At 35.7% G+C, this 15,262-nt stretch overlaps 1 protein-coding gene across 1 annotated transcript; it reads left to right on the forward strand.

Annotated features, from left to right (window-relative positions):
- The first annotated feature begins 1,384 nt into the window (after positions 1-1,384).
- csrp2 (cysteine and glycine-rich protein 2) lies at positions 1,385-15,246 on the forward strand. The gene is made up of 6 exons (XM_051688651.1): positions 1,385-1,478; positions 5,168-5,284; positions 6,871-7,039; positions 8,525-8,654; positions 9,016-9,109; positions 11,752-15,246. The coding sequence occupies exons 2-6, from the start codon at positions 5,173-5,175 to the stop codon at positions 11,826-11,828; spliced, it is 582 nt and encodes a 193-aa protein (XP_051544611.1). The 5' UTR covers positions 1,385-1,478; positions 5,168-5,172; the 3' UTR covers positions 11,829-15,246.
- The last annotated feature ends 16 nt before the right edge of the window (positions 15,247-15,262 follow it).

A 15,262-nucleotide genomic window follows, 5' to 3' on the forward strand; every position in this document is an offset into this window, starting at 1 on the left:
TTTACAGACGGCCCCTTACCAAACTCTCCACAGTATTAGCAAGTTTTAGCACAATGTGTGGACTTTACAGACGGCCCCTTACCACACTCTCCACAGTATTATCACGTTTTTTAATCTGACAGTTTTATATTTCTATTGCATATTTACTTTAATATAATATTTAGCCATTGAATTTAAATATAATGCTATATTTTTAAAGTGTTTATTAATCTAAATACACTATAATTTAAAGTTAATTCTGGGAGTGCATTTTAAAATAAACATATAAAAATATTTGGAAAGAAAGTTTGAGTGACTAATAAGAATAATGAGCAGCTTTGGTGTCATGATGTCAAGGCTGAAAATATATATATATATATATATACATACAGTGTTGGATGTAATGCATTACTAAGTAATTAATTACTGTAATTAAATTACTTTTTCATTGAAAAATGTCAAGTAAGGGATTACTCTTAATTTGCAGTCATTAAATTACAGTTACTTCTGATGTAATTGTGTTAAATACTGTATAGACTATAGAACAATTCTATATAAAACAATACTGAATTTAAAATAGAAAACTAATGTTAAAATGTTTGTTTTCTAGTTTAACGCTGCCCCCTTAAATTCTTTGGGGAGTTGATGAATAATTTATTTTATTTTATATGTTGAACAGTTTCATGTTTATCCTTGTATTTTTCATCTGGTCGAGGTTGATCAGTGTTTTAGAAAGTATTTAGTAATAAGTAATGCAATTACTTTTCAGACAGAGTAATTAGTACAGTACAGTAATCTAATTACACTGTAGAAGATGTAATTAGTAGTTAGTAATTAATTACTTTTTTAGAGTAACTTACCCAACACTGTATGTGTATATATATATATATAAAATCAAAAAAATTATTAGTACAATATTAGTTCAGTAAAACTTCCAAACTTGCTCAGATTGATCAATGTATAAATATGTTCACTGATTATAACATAAAGAAGAAGTAAAGTCGAAGGGAAAAAACATATATAAATAAAAAGATAAAATAAAATAAATAAAAATAAATAAACTATTATAAGTCACATGCCAGGAATCTCATTATAGGACTTAAGAAAGGATATACATTTTTTTTTATCATTTACAACTCTCAGAATATTTAATTACCCAAGTTCTAATAACTATTCTGTAAATCTAGGCAATTGTTTAAGGAATTTTTTTATTTTTTATTTTTTATGTTTTTTTTTTATAATAATAATAATTTAATTATTATTTATTCTTATTATAATTATTATTGTTATTATTTACAAATATATATAATTTTGCCGTGGGCGAGAAAATATAACCGTTCTGCATGACGTCATCAGGCTGAGGGGCAGGTTTATAAACACTCCTCCTCCTCTAGATTCTCAATAATGTCATTCCAACCTGTTTGTGGAAGTGCACGCGTCCATACTGGAGCGCTGTGGGAATCTGCTGGGACAATACACAGAAAAACACCTAAACTCAGGTAGGACAGTCCAAGTTTTTCGGAATGTCTGGCGAATGTCAAACATCAAACGTCAAGCCATTTTGGTATATTTTTCTATCTTCGAATGAGCTCCAAACTAATGCGTAAGGGGCCGTTCAGACCGAAGCGTTCTTGCGTTAAAAAAGCCAGACGCAGCGTGGCGATCAATAGAACGCAGGTGTCTCGAGACGCGTTGTTTTAAAGTTGATGTTCTGTTTAACTTGACACGGCGTTTAAAAAACGCAGTACTCAAAGACGTCCGTCTGATAGCGAATGTTTATATAGAAAAACAAAGGGAAACAAAAACGTGTTCGGTGTGAACTGCCCCTTGAAGATGTTTTCTAAACGGCTACAGGTTTAATGTTTTTAATCTAGTTTATTATAACGATGGATCTTAATGGCAAGTTGACCAAATGAACAATTAATGAGACTGAATCAGGCTACAATTTCGGACGCTTTAAGTTTGACAAACACTCATTTTAAATGTCATATGCCAAAATATGTCAAAACCCTCATCAAATAAATACTTAAATAAACACTCATCTGTTGGGAATTAGAAAACACTGAAGAAACATATGGCAGATATTTAGTCTACAAATTTAATATTTGTCTTTTTAAGTGATTAAATACTGGTACCACTTTACAATAATGTTATATTTGGTTATATTAGTAAAACAAAATTATCAAAAAACAATTGTTCATTGTAAGTTCTTGTTCATAGTGCATTAACTAATGTTAGTATATTGAACTTTTAGTACTTTGGGGGAAAAAAAAAAAAAAAATATATAATATATATATATATATATACATACATACATATATATACATACATACACACTACCGGTCAAAAGTTTTGAAACACTTAATCATTCTTTATTATATATTTTTTTTTTCCTTCACATTGTAAAATAATAGTAAAGTCATCAAAACTATGGAATAACATAAATGGAACTATGGGAATTATGTTGTGACTAAACAAAATCCAAAATAAATCAAAACTGTGTTTTATTTTAGCATCTTCAAAGTAGTCACCCTTTGCCTAGAATTTGCAGACATGTACTCTTGACATTTTCTCAACCAACTTCTTGAGGTATCATCCTGGGATGCTTTTTAAACAGTACTGAAGGAGTTCCCATCTATGTTGGGCATTATTAGTATTATTATATTATTAGTAGGTCTAAATGTTGAATTTAGAATAATAAGTGCTGTAAAAGTATTGCTCATTGTTAGTTCATGTTAAATAATTTTCCTGGAACTAAGAAGCGACAAATTAAGTTTGTGTGTGTTTAATATTTTTATTTGAATATTATTGGAGGCAGGAATTTTGTTTTTTTCCGAAATGGTTTTGGTTCCCTCCCAATAGTTTTGCGTGTCCTCACAATAAATTTACAATGGTTACTTTTCATAGTTACTACAATATTGCTATAGTAAAATCATTATTTCTGCCAAAAAAAAAACAACAAAAAAAAAAAAACAGTTACTGCAGTCTAGGTTACTACAGTATTACTATAGTAAACCCCTTTCTGCCAAAAAATATTGTTTCTACAGCCTAAAATATTACTATAGTAAAACCATGTTTCTGCCAAAAAACTAAAACAAAAAAAACATAGAGCATTTGGTTACATGTAGAAAATTCATGGTATTACTATAGTAAAACCATAACACCACAAAATAATTATTTTTTGGGAATATTGCGAGGGAACGCAAAACTTACTGCGAGGGAACACAAAACTTTCTAAACTTATTGCAGGGAACACAAAACATACTGCGAGGGAACACAAACTATTGCGAGGGAACACACAACTTTCTAAACTTATTGCGAGGGGACGCAAAACTTATTGCGAGGGGACGCAAAACTTATTGCGAGGGAACGCAAAACTTATTGCGAGGGAACACAAAACTTACTGCGAGGGAACACAAAACTTTCTAAACTTATTGCAGGGAACACAAAACATACTGCGAGGGAACACAAACTATTGCGAGGGAACACACAACTTTCTAAACTTATTGCGAGGGGACGCAAAACTTATTGCGAGGGGACGCAAAACTTATTGCGAGGGAACGCAAAACTTATTGCGAGGGAACACAAAACTTTCTAAACTTATTGCAGGGAACACAAAACTTATTGCGAGGGAACACAAACTATTCTGAGGGAACACAAAACATACTGCGAGGGAACACAAAACATACTGCGAGGGAACACACAACTTTCTAAATTTATTGCGAGGGGACGCAAAACTTACTGCGAGGGAACGCAAACAATTGCGAGGGAACACAAAACTTTCTAAACTTATCGTGAGGGAACACAAAACCTACTGCGAGGGAACGCAAAACTTTCTAAACTTACTGCGAGGGAACACAAAACTTACTGCGAGGGAACGCAAACAATTGCGAGGGAACACAAAACTTTCTAAACATACTGCGAGGGAACACAAAACATACTGCGAGGGAACGCAAAACTTACTGCGAGGGAACGCAAAACTTACTGCGAGGGAACGCAAAACTTACTCCGAGGGAACGCAAAACTATTCCGAGGGAACGCAAAACTTATTGTGAGGGAACAAAACTTATTCCGAGGGAACACAAAACTATTCCGGGGGAACACAAAACTTACTGCGAGGGAACGCAAAACTTACTGCGAGGGAACGCAAACAATTGCGAGGGAACACAAAACTTTCTAAACATACTGCGAGGGAACGCAAAACTTACTGCGAGGGAACGCAAAACTTACTGCGAGGGAACGCAAAACTTATTGCGAGGGAACGCAAAACTTATTGCGAGGGAACGCAAAACTATTCCGAGGGAACGCAAAACTTATTGTGAGGGAACAAATCTTATTGCGAGGGAACACAAACTATTCTGAGGGAACACAAAACTTGCTGCGAGGGAACACAAACTATTCCGAGGGAACACAAAACTTTCTAAACTTACTGCGAGGGAACGCAAAACTTACTGCGAGGGAACACAAAACTTGAGAGGGAACAAAACTTATTCCGAGGGAACACAAAACTATTTCAGAAAAGAAATCCCGGCCTGTCCTCTAAGGGGCTCCATATTGGAGAGGTCTAAGAGTGAGAATATATATAAAAAGTTTTACACCCACTTTATTGTACTAAACATAAAGGACATTATCTTTCTAACAATGTGGTGATTCAAAAGAATTATTTGGCTCCATTTGACTCTCCATTGTCCTGTAGCTCTTGGTGGTCCTGCTGTGTTTTGACTTGTGTTTCCAGACGTCTCCAGGGTGTTTATTGTCTGTAGTTTATCTTTATTAGACCAGACGGCTGCAGTCGGCTATTACTGAGGAATTTGTCCTACCATAGACCAAATGTGCTCCAACTTCATACACGGTACTTACAAAAAAATTGTTTTGAAATAACTTAATTATGTTAGTAGGAAGAGAGCACAAAGTGATACGGGAGATATTAAACTAGTACAGTAGGAAATCGATCACCTGGGGCAATACAGTTTATCGCTCATTATACAAAATATTTGACCTGAGAATGTTGCGGTTGACCAATCAAAATCAAGCATTCCAGAGAGCGGTGTAATAAGTAATGAGACACTCACAAACACTTAAAAGACCTGGACAGAGTTTCCTGAGGTTGCACACTGGACAGATGTGTTTCCTGTCTATCAGAACTGGGAAGTTTATGTATTTGACATCCTATTCTTTCTTTTCACAGTTACCATGCCCAACTGGGGTGGAGGAAACAAATGCGGTGCGTGTCATGGAACGGTGTACCACGCTGAAGAGGTTCAATGTGATGGAAGGAGTTTTCACAAGTGCTGCTTTCTCTGTAGTTAGTAAAACACCAAACCTTCCAAATACTTTACAATTTAAATATTATGTCATTATATTGTATAATTATTTGTCAGTAGTTTTTAGTTTCAGATTCCATTGCATTAATTCACTATTCACAGTCAGCCATGATTAATTAATCCATGAGTGAAAGTTTCAGACAACAGGGCCGTTACTGAGATTAAGCGAGTAGTGTTCAGCTGGTCATGTGATCATAACATGGCAGCCCCCTTGAGGGGACCCTCTCCATGTTGAATAAAACAGCTTTTATAAGGTTACTGATATTACTACAGTCCTCATCTTGTGTAAGTATTCATGATTTTATACATACGTTTCAAAATTACAATTCATTTCTTTTGGAGTAAAACATTTTTAATGTGGAAAAAATTACTGAGTGTACCTTTAATGAAGCTCCGGGTCAATTTGACCGGCTTAAACTTTTAACACCAATTTATTTTACTTCAAAGCTGATCACCAATCAACTTTAACTTATTGGTCTGAAACTTCATAACATGAATGTGCAAATTATTACTATTAAACTGAGATTTAAGGAGCCGGGTCATTTTGACCCGCTAAGTGCTACAGTGTTGCCTGATTGCCAACTGCACAGAAGCGTTCATTTTCATGAAAAGAATGCCACAATGCAATGGTTTTGCATTATTAAAAGGAATTAACACACAATTTGGACAGCAATTTACAGTCGTCATCTTTAACCTTTCAGTAAATAATTTTTTTGCTTCAAGTTAAACCAATCAAAAATCCCTATATTCAATATTATTTTTATGACCGCACAGCCAGACAAGCTCTGTGTCGATAGTTTATGGAAGCTGTACCATTCCTTTTCTCTTTTAAAGGTCAGTGCATTCATCCCTCTTTGTGTTTGTCCTCCAGTGACCCGTCCAAACACCAGCAGGAAGGTTTATGAACACGTTGAGATGTTTTTAAGAGAGGTGCACTATGGTTCGACACACATGCTTCAAATTAGCGCTCTGCTACCAAAATGGCAAAAACAATCCAGCTCACATAAGTGTTTATTTTCTGTGAGCCGACAAAAAAGCCATTTGTTTAGAAAGGAGCCGACGATGAGTTACTGAGCGGTGAAACATCTCTCTCTGTCTTAGTTTTCACTGCATTGATTGAAGTTATTAATCGGTTCTGGATGTTTCCACAAACTTTTTGTGCACACTGACGTGGTTTTGAGTCACTGGACGTTTATAATGTTGTTAAGTAATGACATAATCACAGCAATGGAATCCAGGGATGGTTTGTTCAGTTGTATGAATAGTTCAGGTGTTTTCCTGCTTAATTTGCTGTCCGGGACAATGTGCCATTCTGATCCCTAATCAGCTGACCATAAACAACAGACAAGGAATCTAGTCAGTGTAGATTCATAAGCACATGATAAACACATTTTATGCATTGAAGCCTCTAATCATGAGATTAAAATGATTATATATCAAAGATACTTGGGGTTGGGGTCTTTTGACATGATTTAGTAAACAACCACCAAGAACACCCTAGCATTGGTGGTGAGTTTTGTGCATGTATTTTTAAAAAATATAGTTTTAATGCTTTTTTTTTCTCTAGTGGTCTGTAGGAAAGGGTTAGACAGCACCACACTGGCCATCCATGACCAGGAAATCTACTGCAAGTCCTGCTACGGTAAGAAGTACGGTCCAAAAGGATACGGGTACGGCCAAGGGGCAGGAACGCTCAATATGGACCGTGGCGAGAGATTGGGCATCAAACCAGAAGAGTGAGTGCGTTTTATTTTTCTGAAAGACATCTGCTGGACAGTAACCAGTTTATAGCGTACGTAGAATTCAATGCCGTTGATTGTGTTTGCAAAAGTTCACCAATTAAAATGTTAGAAGTTTCACACGGAATATCAAGGGGGCCAGTACCCCCTTAGCCCTTCCCTTAGGCACGGCCATGATTATGCTCCGATCCAGAGAAAGTAGTGTGTGAAAAAGTTCCCGATACCCAAGCGTGACTGCTGTGTGCATTTTCCATTTCCCTTTTTGATTTGTAACTAGTAGCGCCTAATAAAAATGCTAAAAAAATTATATAAAAATAAAAATTCTAGTGCAAATGGTTTTCCTAAAAATTGATGTCCACATATGTGGACAGCGGGACTAAATTGTTACTTTTTAAATAATATTAAGCTATAGAAAGTGTAAAGACATTACAGACATCTGAAATGAGCATAAATAATTCTGATTTAAAGTTATGTCCAGCATCATCCAATCACTGTCAACCATGTTGAAATAAAATGATACATTATAAATTCTGAATCTATGTACTGATTATCATTGTCCCATGTCTGTCAAACATGTTGAGTGATCCTGAAAACTGAAACTGAACTTTTGGTCAGATTTTAGGACTGAATGCATAGAGAGCTTTAGGATGCTCCCTTGCTCCCTATTTAGTGAATGACTTAACCTCCAGTGTGCTGTCTGTCTGCACTGGTCTCAGAACAGTTCGAAATGCACCTTATTTTCATCCTAACTCCATTTAAAGCCCCTGAAAGCAACATTTTTCAGATTTGATAATGCACAGTAAATATTGGATTTCGAAGGAAAAAAAGCGCTATTGTACACATTAGTGTACATTGTGTTTATCAGCGTGGCGTTTCGCGATACATCGCAAAAATTTTAAAAATGGCATATCGAATGAATCTAAAGACTCTAATCTTTTGACTCCAACAGGTTTAAATGTAAAAACATAATTAAGTTTCTTACCAGATGTATTTTTGTTTGCATTTCTCCCAAAGACAAACTCCGCTGTGGTCAGCGCCATGTTGTTTTGTCACATGACTCCGTATCCAAAGTTGAACCCTTTACTGACAGCCCAGAGTCTCCTGAACTGAGATCAGTCGGTTTAAATGAATTTAAATTATGCGTTGCGTATAGCAAAGCCAAAATACAACGTCCACGCATGTGGACACGGGGGTCGCACAAGGTTAATCCACATTTTCTTAGACTTTCAAAAACTTAGAAGCCATTTTTAGTGCCAGTGTAGTCACTGTTTCAGTGACTACAGGCCCAGCGTCAGGCGATTATTGTTATGAAAGCATCTATTATGTAAGCTGAGCTCCTGTACAGCCGAACAGACCCCAGGCATCCTCTTTGTCCGACCCAACACAAAGCCACTCATTCAGGGCAGCTGAGACATGTGCCACCCCTCGTTAGGCTTTGATTCAGAAAATATGATCTGACCTCTCTCTGTCTCTCTTACCTAGAACCCAAACTCACAGACCCACCACCAATCCAAACCCGTCCAAGTTTGCACAGAAGTTTGGTGGCTCGGAGAAGTGTGCACGCTGTGGAGAGTCAGTTTATGCCGCAGAGAAAGTAATGAGCGCGGGGAAGGTGAGTTACCAGATAAGGCCGACAAATGTAAACAGATGCCTTAGCAGCAAACCTTGATGCCCTGATATGAAGTGACATTACAGGAGAGTGAATTCAGTCACGTTTATGGAAACACAGTTACATACACTCTTGAGTCATGAGTTCAAAAGTTCACCTCTTGTCAGTGATTCCATTGACATTTTCTTTGCAGATGCTTGCAGGTCTACTGCCAAAACAGCTCATTTAATAGATCTTTGGATCTACATGCAGGATTAGGTCCAGAATTTTCGTTTTATTAATTAGGGAGGATGTCAGTCGGCTGCACTTAACTTTTAATCTTAGCTCTACTCCTGTGCCCTGGGTCCTGTCTCTTGTCTTTCAGCCGTGGCATAAGAACTGTTTTCGCTGTGCCAAATGTGGGAAGAGTTTGGAGTCGACCACTCAAACAGAGAAAGAGGGAGAAATCTACTGCAAAGGTCAGATATTCTATGAAATCAAGATGAAATATAATGCACATCCTCCAAACCTTTGCTATGCTATGAAATTAGGATATTCCGAAATATTTTAGGTTGTTTAAAGAAACAAACACCTGTGACATTGCTAAAAAAATATAACTTTGAACTAGTCCCTCAAACAAACAGAAAACGCTTATAAAGTAAATACACTTACAATGGCAGCTGTAAGAACTGAAAGTATTCTGATAAAACTGAAATATTGAATTATTATATTTTAAAATACACACTTTTTCAAGGAGAATCACCACAAGACTTTAAAACTATTATAAATGCGTAAAAATAAAAATAAATATTTTTTTTAATTTTTTTTTTTTATTTGTGCATGTCAATTTCATAACAACTCCATCAAATTGAATTGAGTAACTGTATTTAAAAAAAAAAGTATGTAAAACGACCTGAATATTTTACGTTTTATTAATTTATTTTGTTAAAAATTACACGATTTAATTTGATGGAATTTTGATATGAAATTGAAATGTGTGAAATCTTAAAAATAGTCAAATAATGTTTTTAATCTGTACAATAAAATCTTATGATTCTAAGCAAATATTTTAACTCCAATGTTATGACCATGTAAAGCTGCTAAACCTGGTAACTTTCTTATTATAGACGCACAGATACCAGAAAGGAACCGTTTACATGCAGCAAACTCACAGAAATTACGTTAGTAATGCGTAACCGGACATTCATGCACCTGGAAAAGTAGTCCCACATCAAAATGAACTAATTAGACACTTGGCAAATAATAGATGATAATTTTCTCATTCAATAATTCCTTTCCATTTTGCTTTTGAAACCCTTCGGCCTGCTTGGCTTTCATTGTAAGAGTATGACTGTAAATACTTTCCATTTGCTTATAACACTCTCTACTATGTGACAAAATTATTATCAGTAAAAATCAGCAGCATGTAACACATTTTGAACATAGAAATTAAGTTGAAAATAAGCCTGAATATTCCTTTAACCCTTGTGTTGTTGTTCGTTTGTGCTAATACCTTTTGTGTTGCCGGTCAAAAATGACCATGTGTTTTATGTCGTTGGAAAGGTCTCAGTTTGTAAAACGCAATGAGCAAATTTGTTTCACCAAGAGGCCAAACTGCATAATTATAATAAACAGGATTGTCTTTTTGACATTTTTCCTTATTACGTCCTGAAACTTGCATAACATAGACAACGACATATCATAACTTACAGCAGACGATCCCGATTCAAACGAGCCCAAACACAACATAAGTAGATCTTGAAATATTATTCAAAGAGTGTACATGGAAAGACAATGCACAAAAGGCCGTTTAACACACATTGTGTGTGTGTGTGTGTGTGTGTGTGCACATGTCCGAGGACTTTGTGTGTGCAAACACACATCCACATATGTGCTCACCTAAAGGATTGGGATGCTCCTGAATGCTTCATATTTCTGTATTTTGTTGTCTAATCCAGTGGTCCTCATCCAGGGGGTGGGGACTCACTAGGGAGACTCAGCACACTTCCAGCGGGGCCTCAAGGTCTCTTATTTAAAATACGATAGATTATCATTTGTATATAATTACTATAATTCAACAGCTTGCTTTTTATGAAGAATATACAGTTCTAGACATTTCTGGAATTACAAGTTTTAAGGAAATATCTTTGTAGCAAAGGTTCGTATTTGGATCAAAGCAGGAAGCGGGAGCTGGTATTCACAGTCCATGTGAGTCAGAGTTTTATTAACAAAAATTATAGAAAATTGCTTTGCGGCTTCACACTCAACCAAAAGTCTGCTTTGCAGCATAACACTATATAAACACAGTGTAACAGAGAAATACAGACCAGAGACTACGTGTCTCTCTCTCTCTCTCTCTCTGGACTAGACTGTCTTTTATCTCCCCCGACTATCACTGTGAACACAAAAATGGTAATTAGTCGCAATTAATCTCTGGTGGATGTCCTTACCGCATTCTCTCTCTCCCCAGATGGGCGCTCGACCACGCCCTCACCTCCACAATCTTATAATAGATATATCTTAGGATATAAATATCTTATAGCCTACATGAGGGGGCCTTTGAATATTTTCTCCAACAATGGGCGGCCTTGGAGTCAAAAAGGTAGAGATCCACTGGTCTAATCCATTCATTTCCAACGGCCGGTCACTTTAGACCGGGAACACAATAGGTGTAACAAAGTGAAATAAAACCAGAAAAATGTAAAGAAAATTGTCCCAAAAAAGTTTCAGACACCATAAGTGAACAAAGCCAAAAAAATGTGTTCGGGTCAAAATGACCACGGTTAAGCAACATAGCCAACCTCTCAAAATGGTTCAATAAATGTCTTGTGAAATGTATTAGGTTTTGGATGGGGTCACATTGTTCGTCATAGATAACAGGGACAAAGCTGGCAACTTGATTAACATGAAAACCTTGAAGCACAAGACTGAAATCATCCGATCGTAACCAAGTAACTTTTGATGAACTTTCTGACCTCTTTGAGAGAGCTATAGATAATCTTATCACATGTGAAAATTCTTAAAGGCAAAATTCAGCACTCTGGTCTCTTGCAATGTTCTCTCGTACCACTCACTGATTAACCATTCATGCTCAATTTCCACTCTCTTTCTTCTTTTTTAGCATGTTATGCGAAGAACTTTGGACCCAAAGGATTTGGCTATGGTCAGGGTGCAGGGGCTCTGGTGCACATTCAATGATATTTGTGACCATGTACATTTCTTTTACTATAATCAAAACCTTTTTACTAATTCCAAAAGCTTTTTAGGGTGAATCTTAAAATGTGGGCCATATTTCTTCCCAGAATCAAAAGAAAGAAATATATTTAGTTTAATGCCTATTTTTAGGACCATTAAGATTTGTTACCTTGTATCTGACATTTTCAGCACCAATTCTCATTGTTATATATATATATATATATTTTTTTTAATTCGCATTAAAGTATTTTATATTGTAGTACGGTTTTTACTACCGTTATATGATTACAATGATAGCGAGAATGTAAAAATAATAATAATAATAATGTCACGGTCCTAAAAATAAGCTTTATTTTCTTAATGCAATTTTTGGTTTTGGGAGGGAAATTAGACCTGGATATCACAGATTTCATGAGATTCACCATTTAAAGTGTTGGTTAAATGATTCAAGAGTAGTACATTTTATGAGCATATGTTTGTGAAAGAAATAAACACAATAAAGTACTCATTTGTTAAGGGTCTTGCTTAAAAGTTACATTTTAGCAGTTATTCAAGTTGTTATTAAAAGACAAACCATGTTTCATTGCACAGAGTATGGCTGTTATACTGAAAACTAACACACAGGACTTTCACCTTTCAATGTTTTATTAATAAAGCCATTAAAATTGAACCATGCCCAATAAGTTAACATCTGAAGCAGAGTACGGTGACGTCCTGATTTCCGCTGAGGCACTGGAGATGAGCATGTGCTTTTACAGGGTGGGAAAACAGCCAAACCTTAAAGGCGTAGGAACAACAGAGTGATTATATTCTAAAAACAGTGTCACATGTATTTTCATCCTAATAAATGACTGTTACTGTGATTATTACAGTATGGGCCCATCGATTGCATCCACTTCAGACAATGTCATCACGATGCACTCTCTTCAATTACAGCATGACAGTTCTGCATTTCTTATGTCTCCTCTGGCATTTGTTTTAAAATTTGTACATCCAGTGATACAACAAACCCAGCAATGAAACATAAAAAGAAACCCTTTAGATCTGAATATGAATTAACAAGAATGGAACATTCAGATATAATACATCTGCAAAAAACTGATTGATCAATAGCGAGCGCCCACAGACCATGAGGGACACGCAATAACGATACACACATAAGGTCTAATTCACAAAACACATGCAGAATGGATGTGTAAATAGTTCGTAAAACTGTTCGTACTTAAATTGCCGCATTGAATTGAACGCTGTCACGCGAGTGCAATTTTATGAACATTCTTGCATAAATTATCGCATTCAATGCAAAGCGACAATTTATGTAAGAATGGATTCGCGAACGTTCTTGTGTAAATTATCGTGAAAATTGTCGCAGGGTTGAATGCGATAAATTACGCAAGAACATTGTTAAAACTTCTTACATAAATTGTCGCACTGAACTGAATGCGTTAATTTTAGGGCTGGGAAATTTAACGCATTACTTTCTGCGATATAGCAGTTGACTGTTTAACATTTAAAAATAGTAATTGTACAAACGTTCTTGCATAAATTATCACAATGAATTCAAAGCAACAATTTATGTAAGCTGTTTCACGAACGTTCTTGTGTAATTTATTGCATCGAATTTAATGCGGAAATTTTCACGAGAACGTTAGTAAAATCTTTCTTAAATTCTCGCATTATGCAAAACTGTTTATTAAACGTATGTAAATTGTTGTATCGAATTGAATGCAATCATTTTATGGCCAAGAAATTGAATAGTTGACTGTTTAAAAACATTTTTACGCAATGTTTTTTTTCACTTCACTGTTTTTCCCCACTTCCTGTAGCTAAAATCGCCATCTATAAATTTCCAGAAGGTACACGCTCGACTCGCCAGCACATCCTAACACAGAAATGTATTGTGTGGAGCAGTGCACGCTTATTCATTGGGCTCAATGCATGCCATGGGCATAATAAACACAGGAGCGGATTTACTATTCGGAGAGTGGAGGCTTCAAACGCAAGCGTGAGCCAGGTGTGGGAGAGATACGGGTAAGCTGCTTTAACTCTTTGCATTGCCTGAAAACGCTCCCTGTCATCTGAACCAGTGTCAGAAGCGAAACCATGCGATAGAGAATTGAATCTGCCCATTTGACCCTTATTATTAAAAAAAAAAAAAAAAAGTCCACTGGAAAACAGGCAAAATTTTGCCCAACTTTTTATTACAGCATGCCCACTGCTTTTATGGCATGTAAACATATATAATTGTATCACATTTATACCTGTATAAATGTGTCTAATCAACTATTTGCAAAAACTGACATTAACATTTTATACATTTAAATAATTAAAATAAATGATGACTAACCAATTTCTTGCAAATTCTTTGAGACAAAGTATAAAGTAAATATATTATATAATGTACCATGATTAATCACAAAATTGTATGATTAATTAGTTTAAAAAATGTAATCGCATCACAGCCCTAGTTAATTTATGCACGAACGTTCTTAATACCATTCTTATGTAAATTGTTGCATTGAATTAAATGAGAATTTACACAAGCAATTTTATGAATGTTATTGCATAAATTATCACACTGAATTCAAAGCAACTATTTATGTTCGAATGTGTGTAAATTATAGCGAAAACTGTCGCATCGAATTTAATGCGATTATTTTCGCGAGAACATTCTTAAAACCGTTCTTAAATTGTCACAATGAGCAATGACATTTATTAGGCAAGAATTTTTATAAAACTGTTTAATTATTGCATCAAATTGAATGAGAATTTACGCAAGAATGGTCATAAAACCGTTCTTACGTAAATTGTCGCACTGAATGCGTTAATTTCTGCGATAATAGTTGACTAACACATTAATGCTGTATCCATTTTTTTCACTTCCTAAAACTTTTCCCACTTCCTGTGGCTAAAATTGGCTTATGTAAATTTCCAGAAGGTACACGCTTGACTTGACTGCACATCCTAGCACGGAAACTGATTGTGTGGAGCAGTGCACGGTTATTACGTGCGGCGCATGTCCCGTGCATAATAAACACGGGCAGATTTACTGTATGGAAAATGGAGACTTCACCCGCAAGTGGTGAGCCAGGTGTTGGAAAGGTGTGTCATATTGAATTGAATGTGATAATTGATACGAGAGCATTTATGAAACATACAATTCAATGCAGCAATTTATGCAAAAAAATGGTTTTATGAATTATTTGCACATTAATTCTGCTTGCATTTTGTGAATTCGGTTTAAAATGTAAAAAGAAAAAAAAGAAAAAGAAATTCTTGCAAATACTGAACATTCATATTTACAGATTCATGGCTCGTGGGGCGGTTTGTCGGATGGGAGGGGTGGTCACTATGGTAACGGCCCCATGTCCAGGCTTTACACATGCAGTGAAGACTTGCAGGGTAAAAGGTCTATTATACACAGCAGTGCCAGACAC

The sequence above is a fragment of the Myxocyprinus asiaticus genome, chromosome 45, assembly GCF_019703515.2.
Source record: "Myxocyprinus asiaticus isolate MX2 ecotype Aquarium Trade chromosome 45, UBuf_Myxa_2, whole genome shotgun sequence".
NCBI lineage: Eukaryota > Metazoa > Chordata > Actinopteri > Cypriniformes > Catostomidae > Myxocyprinus > Myxocyprinus asiaticus.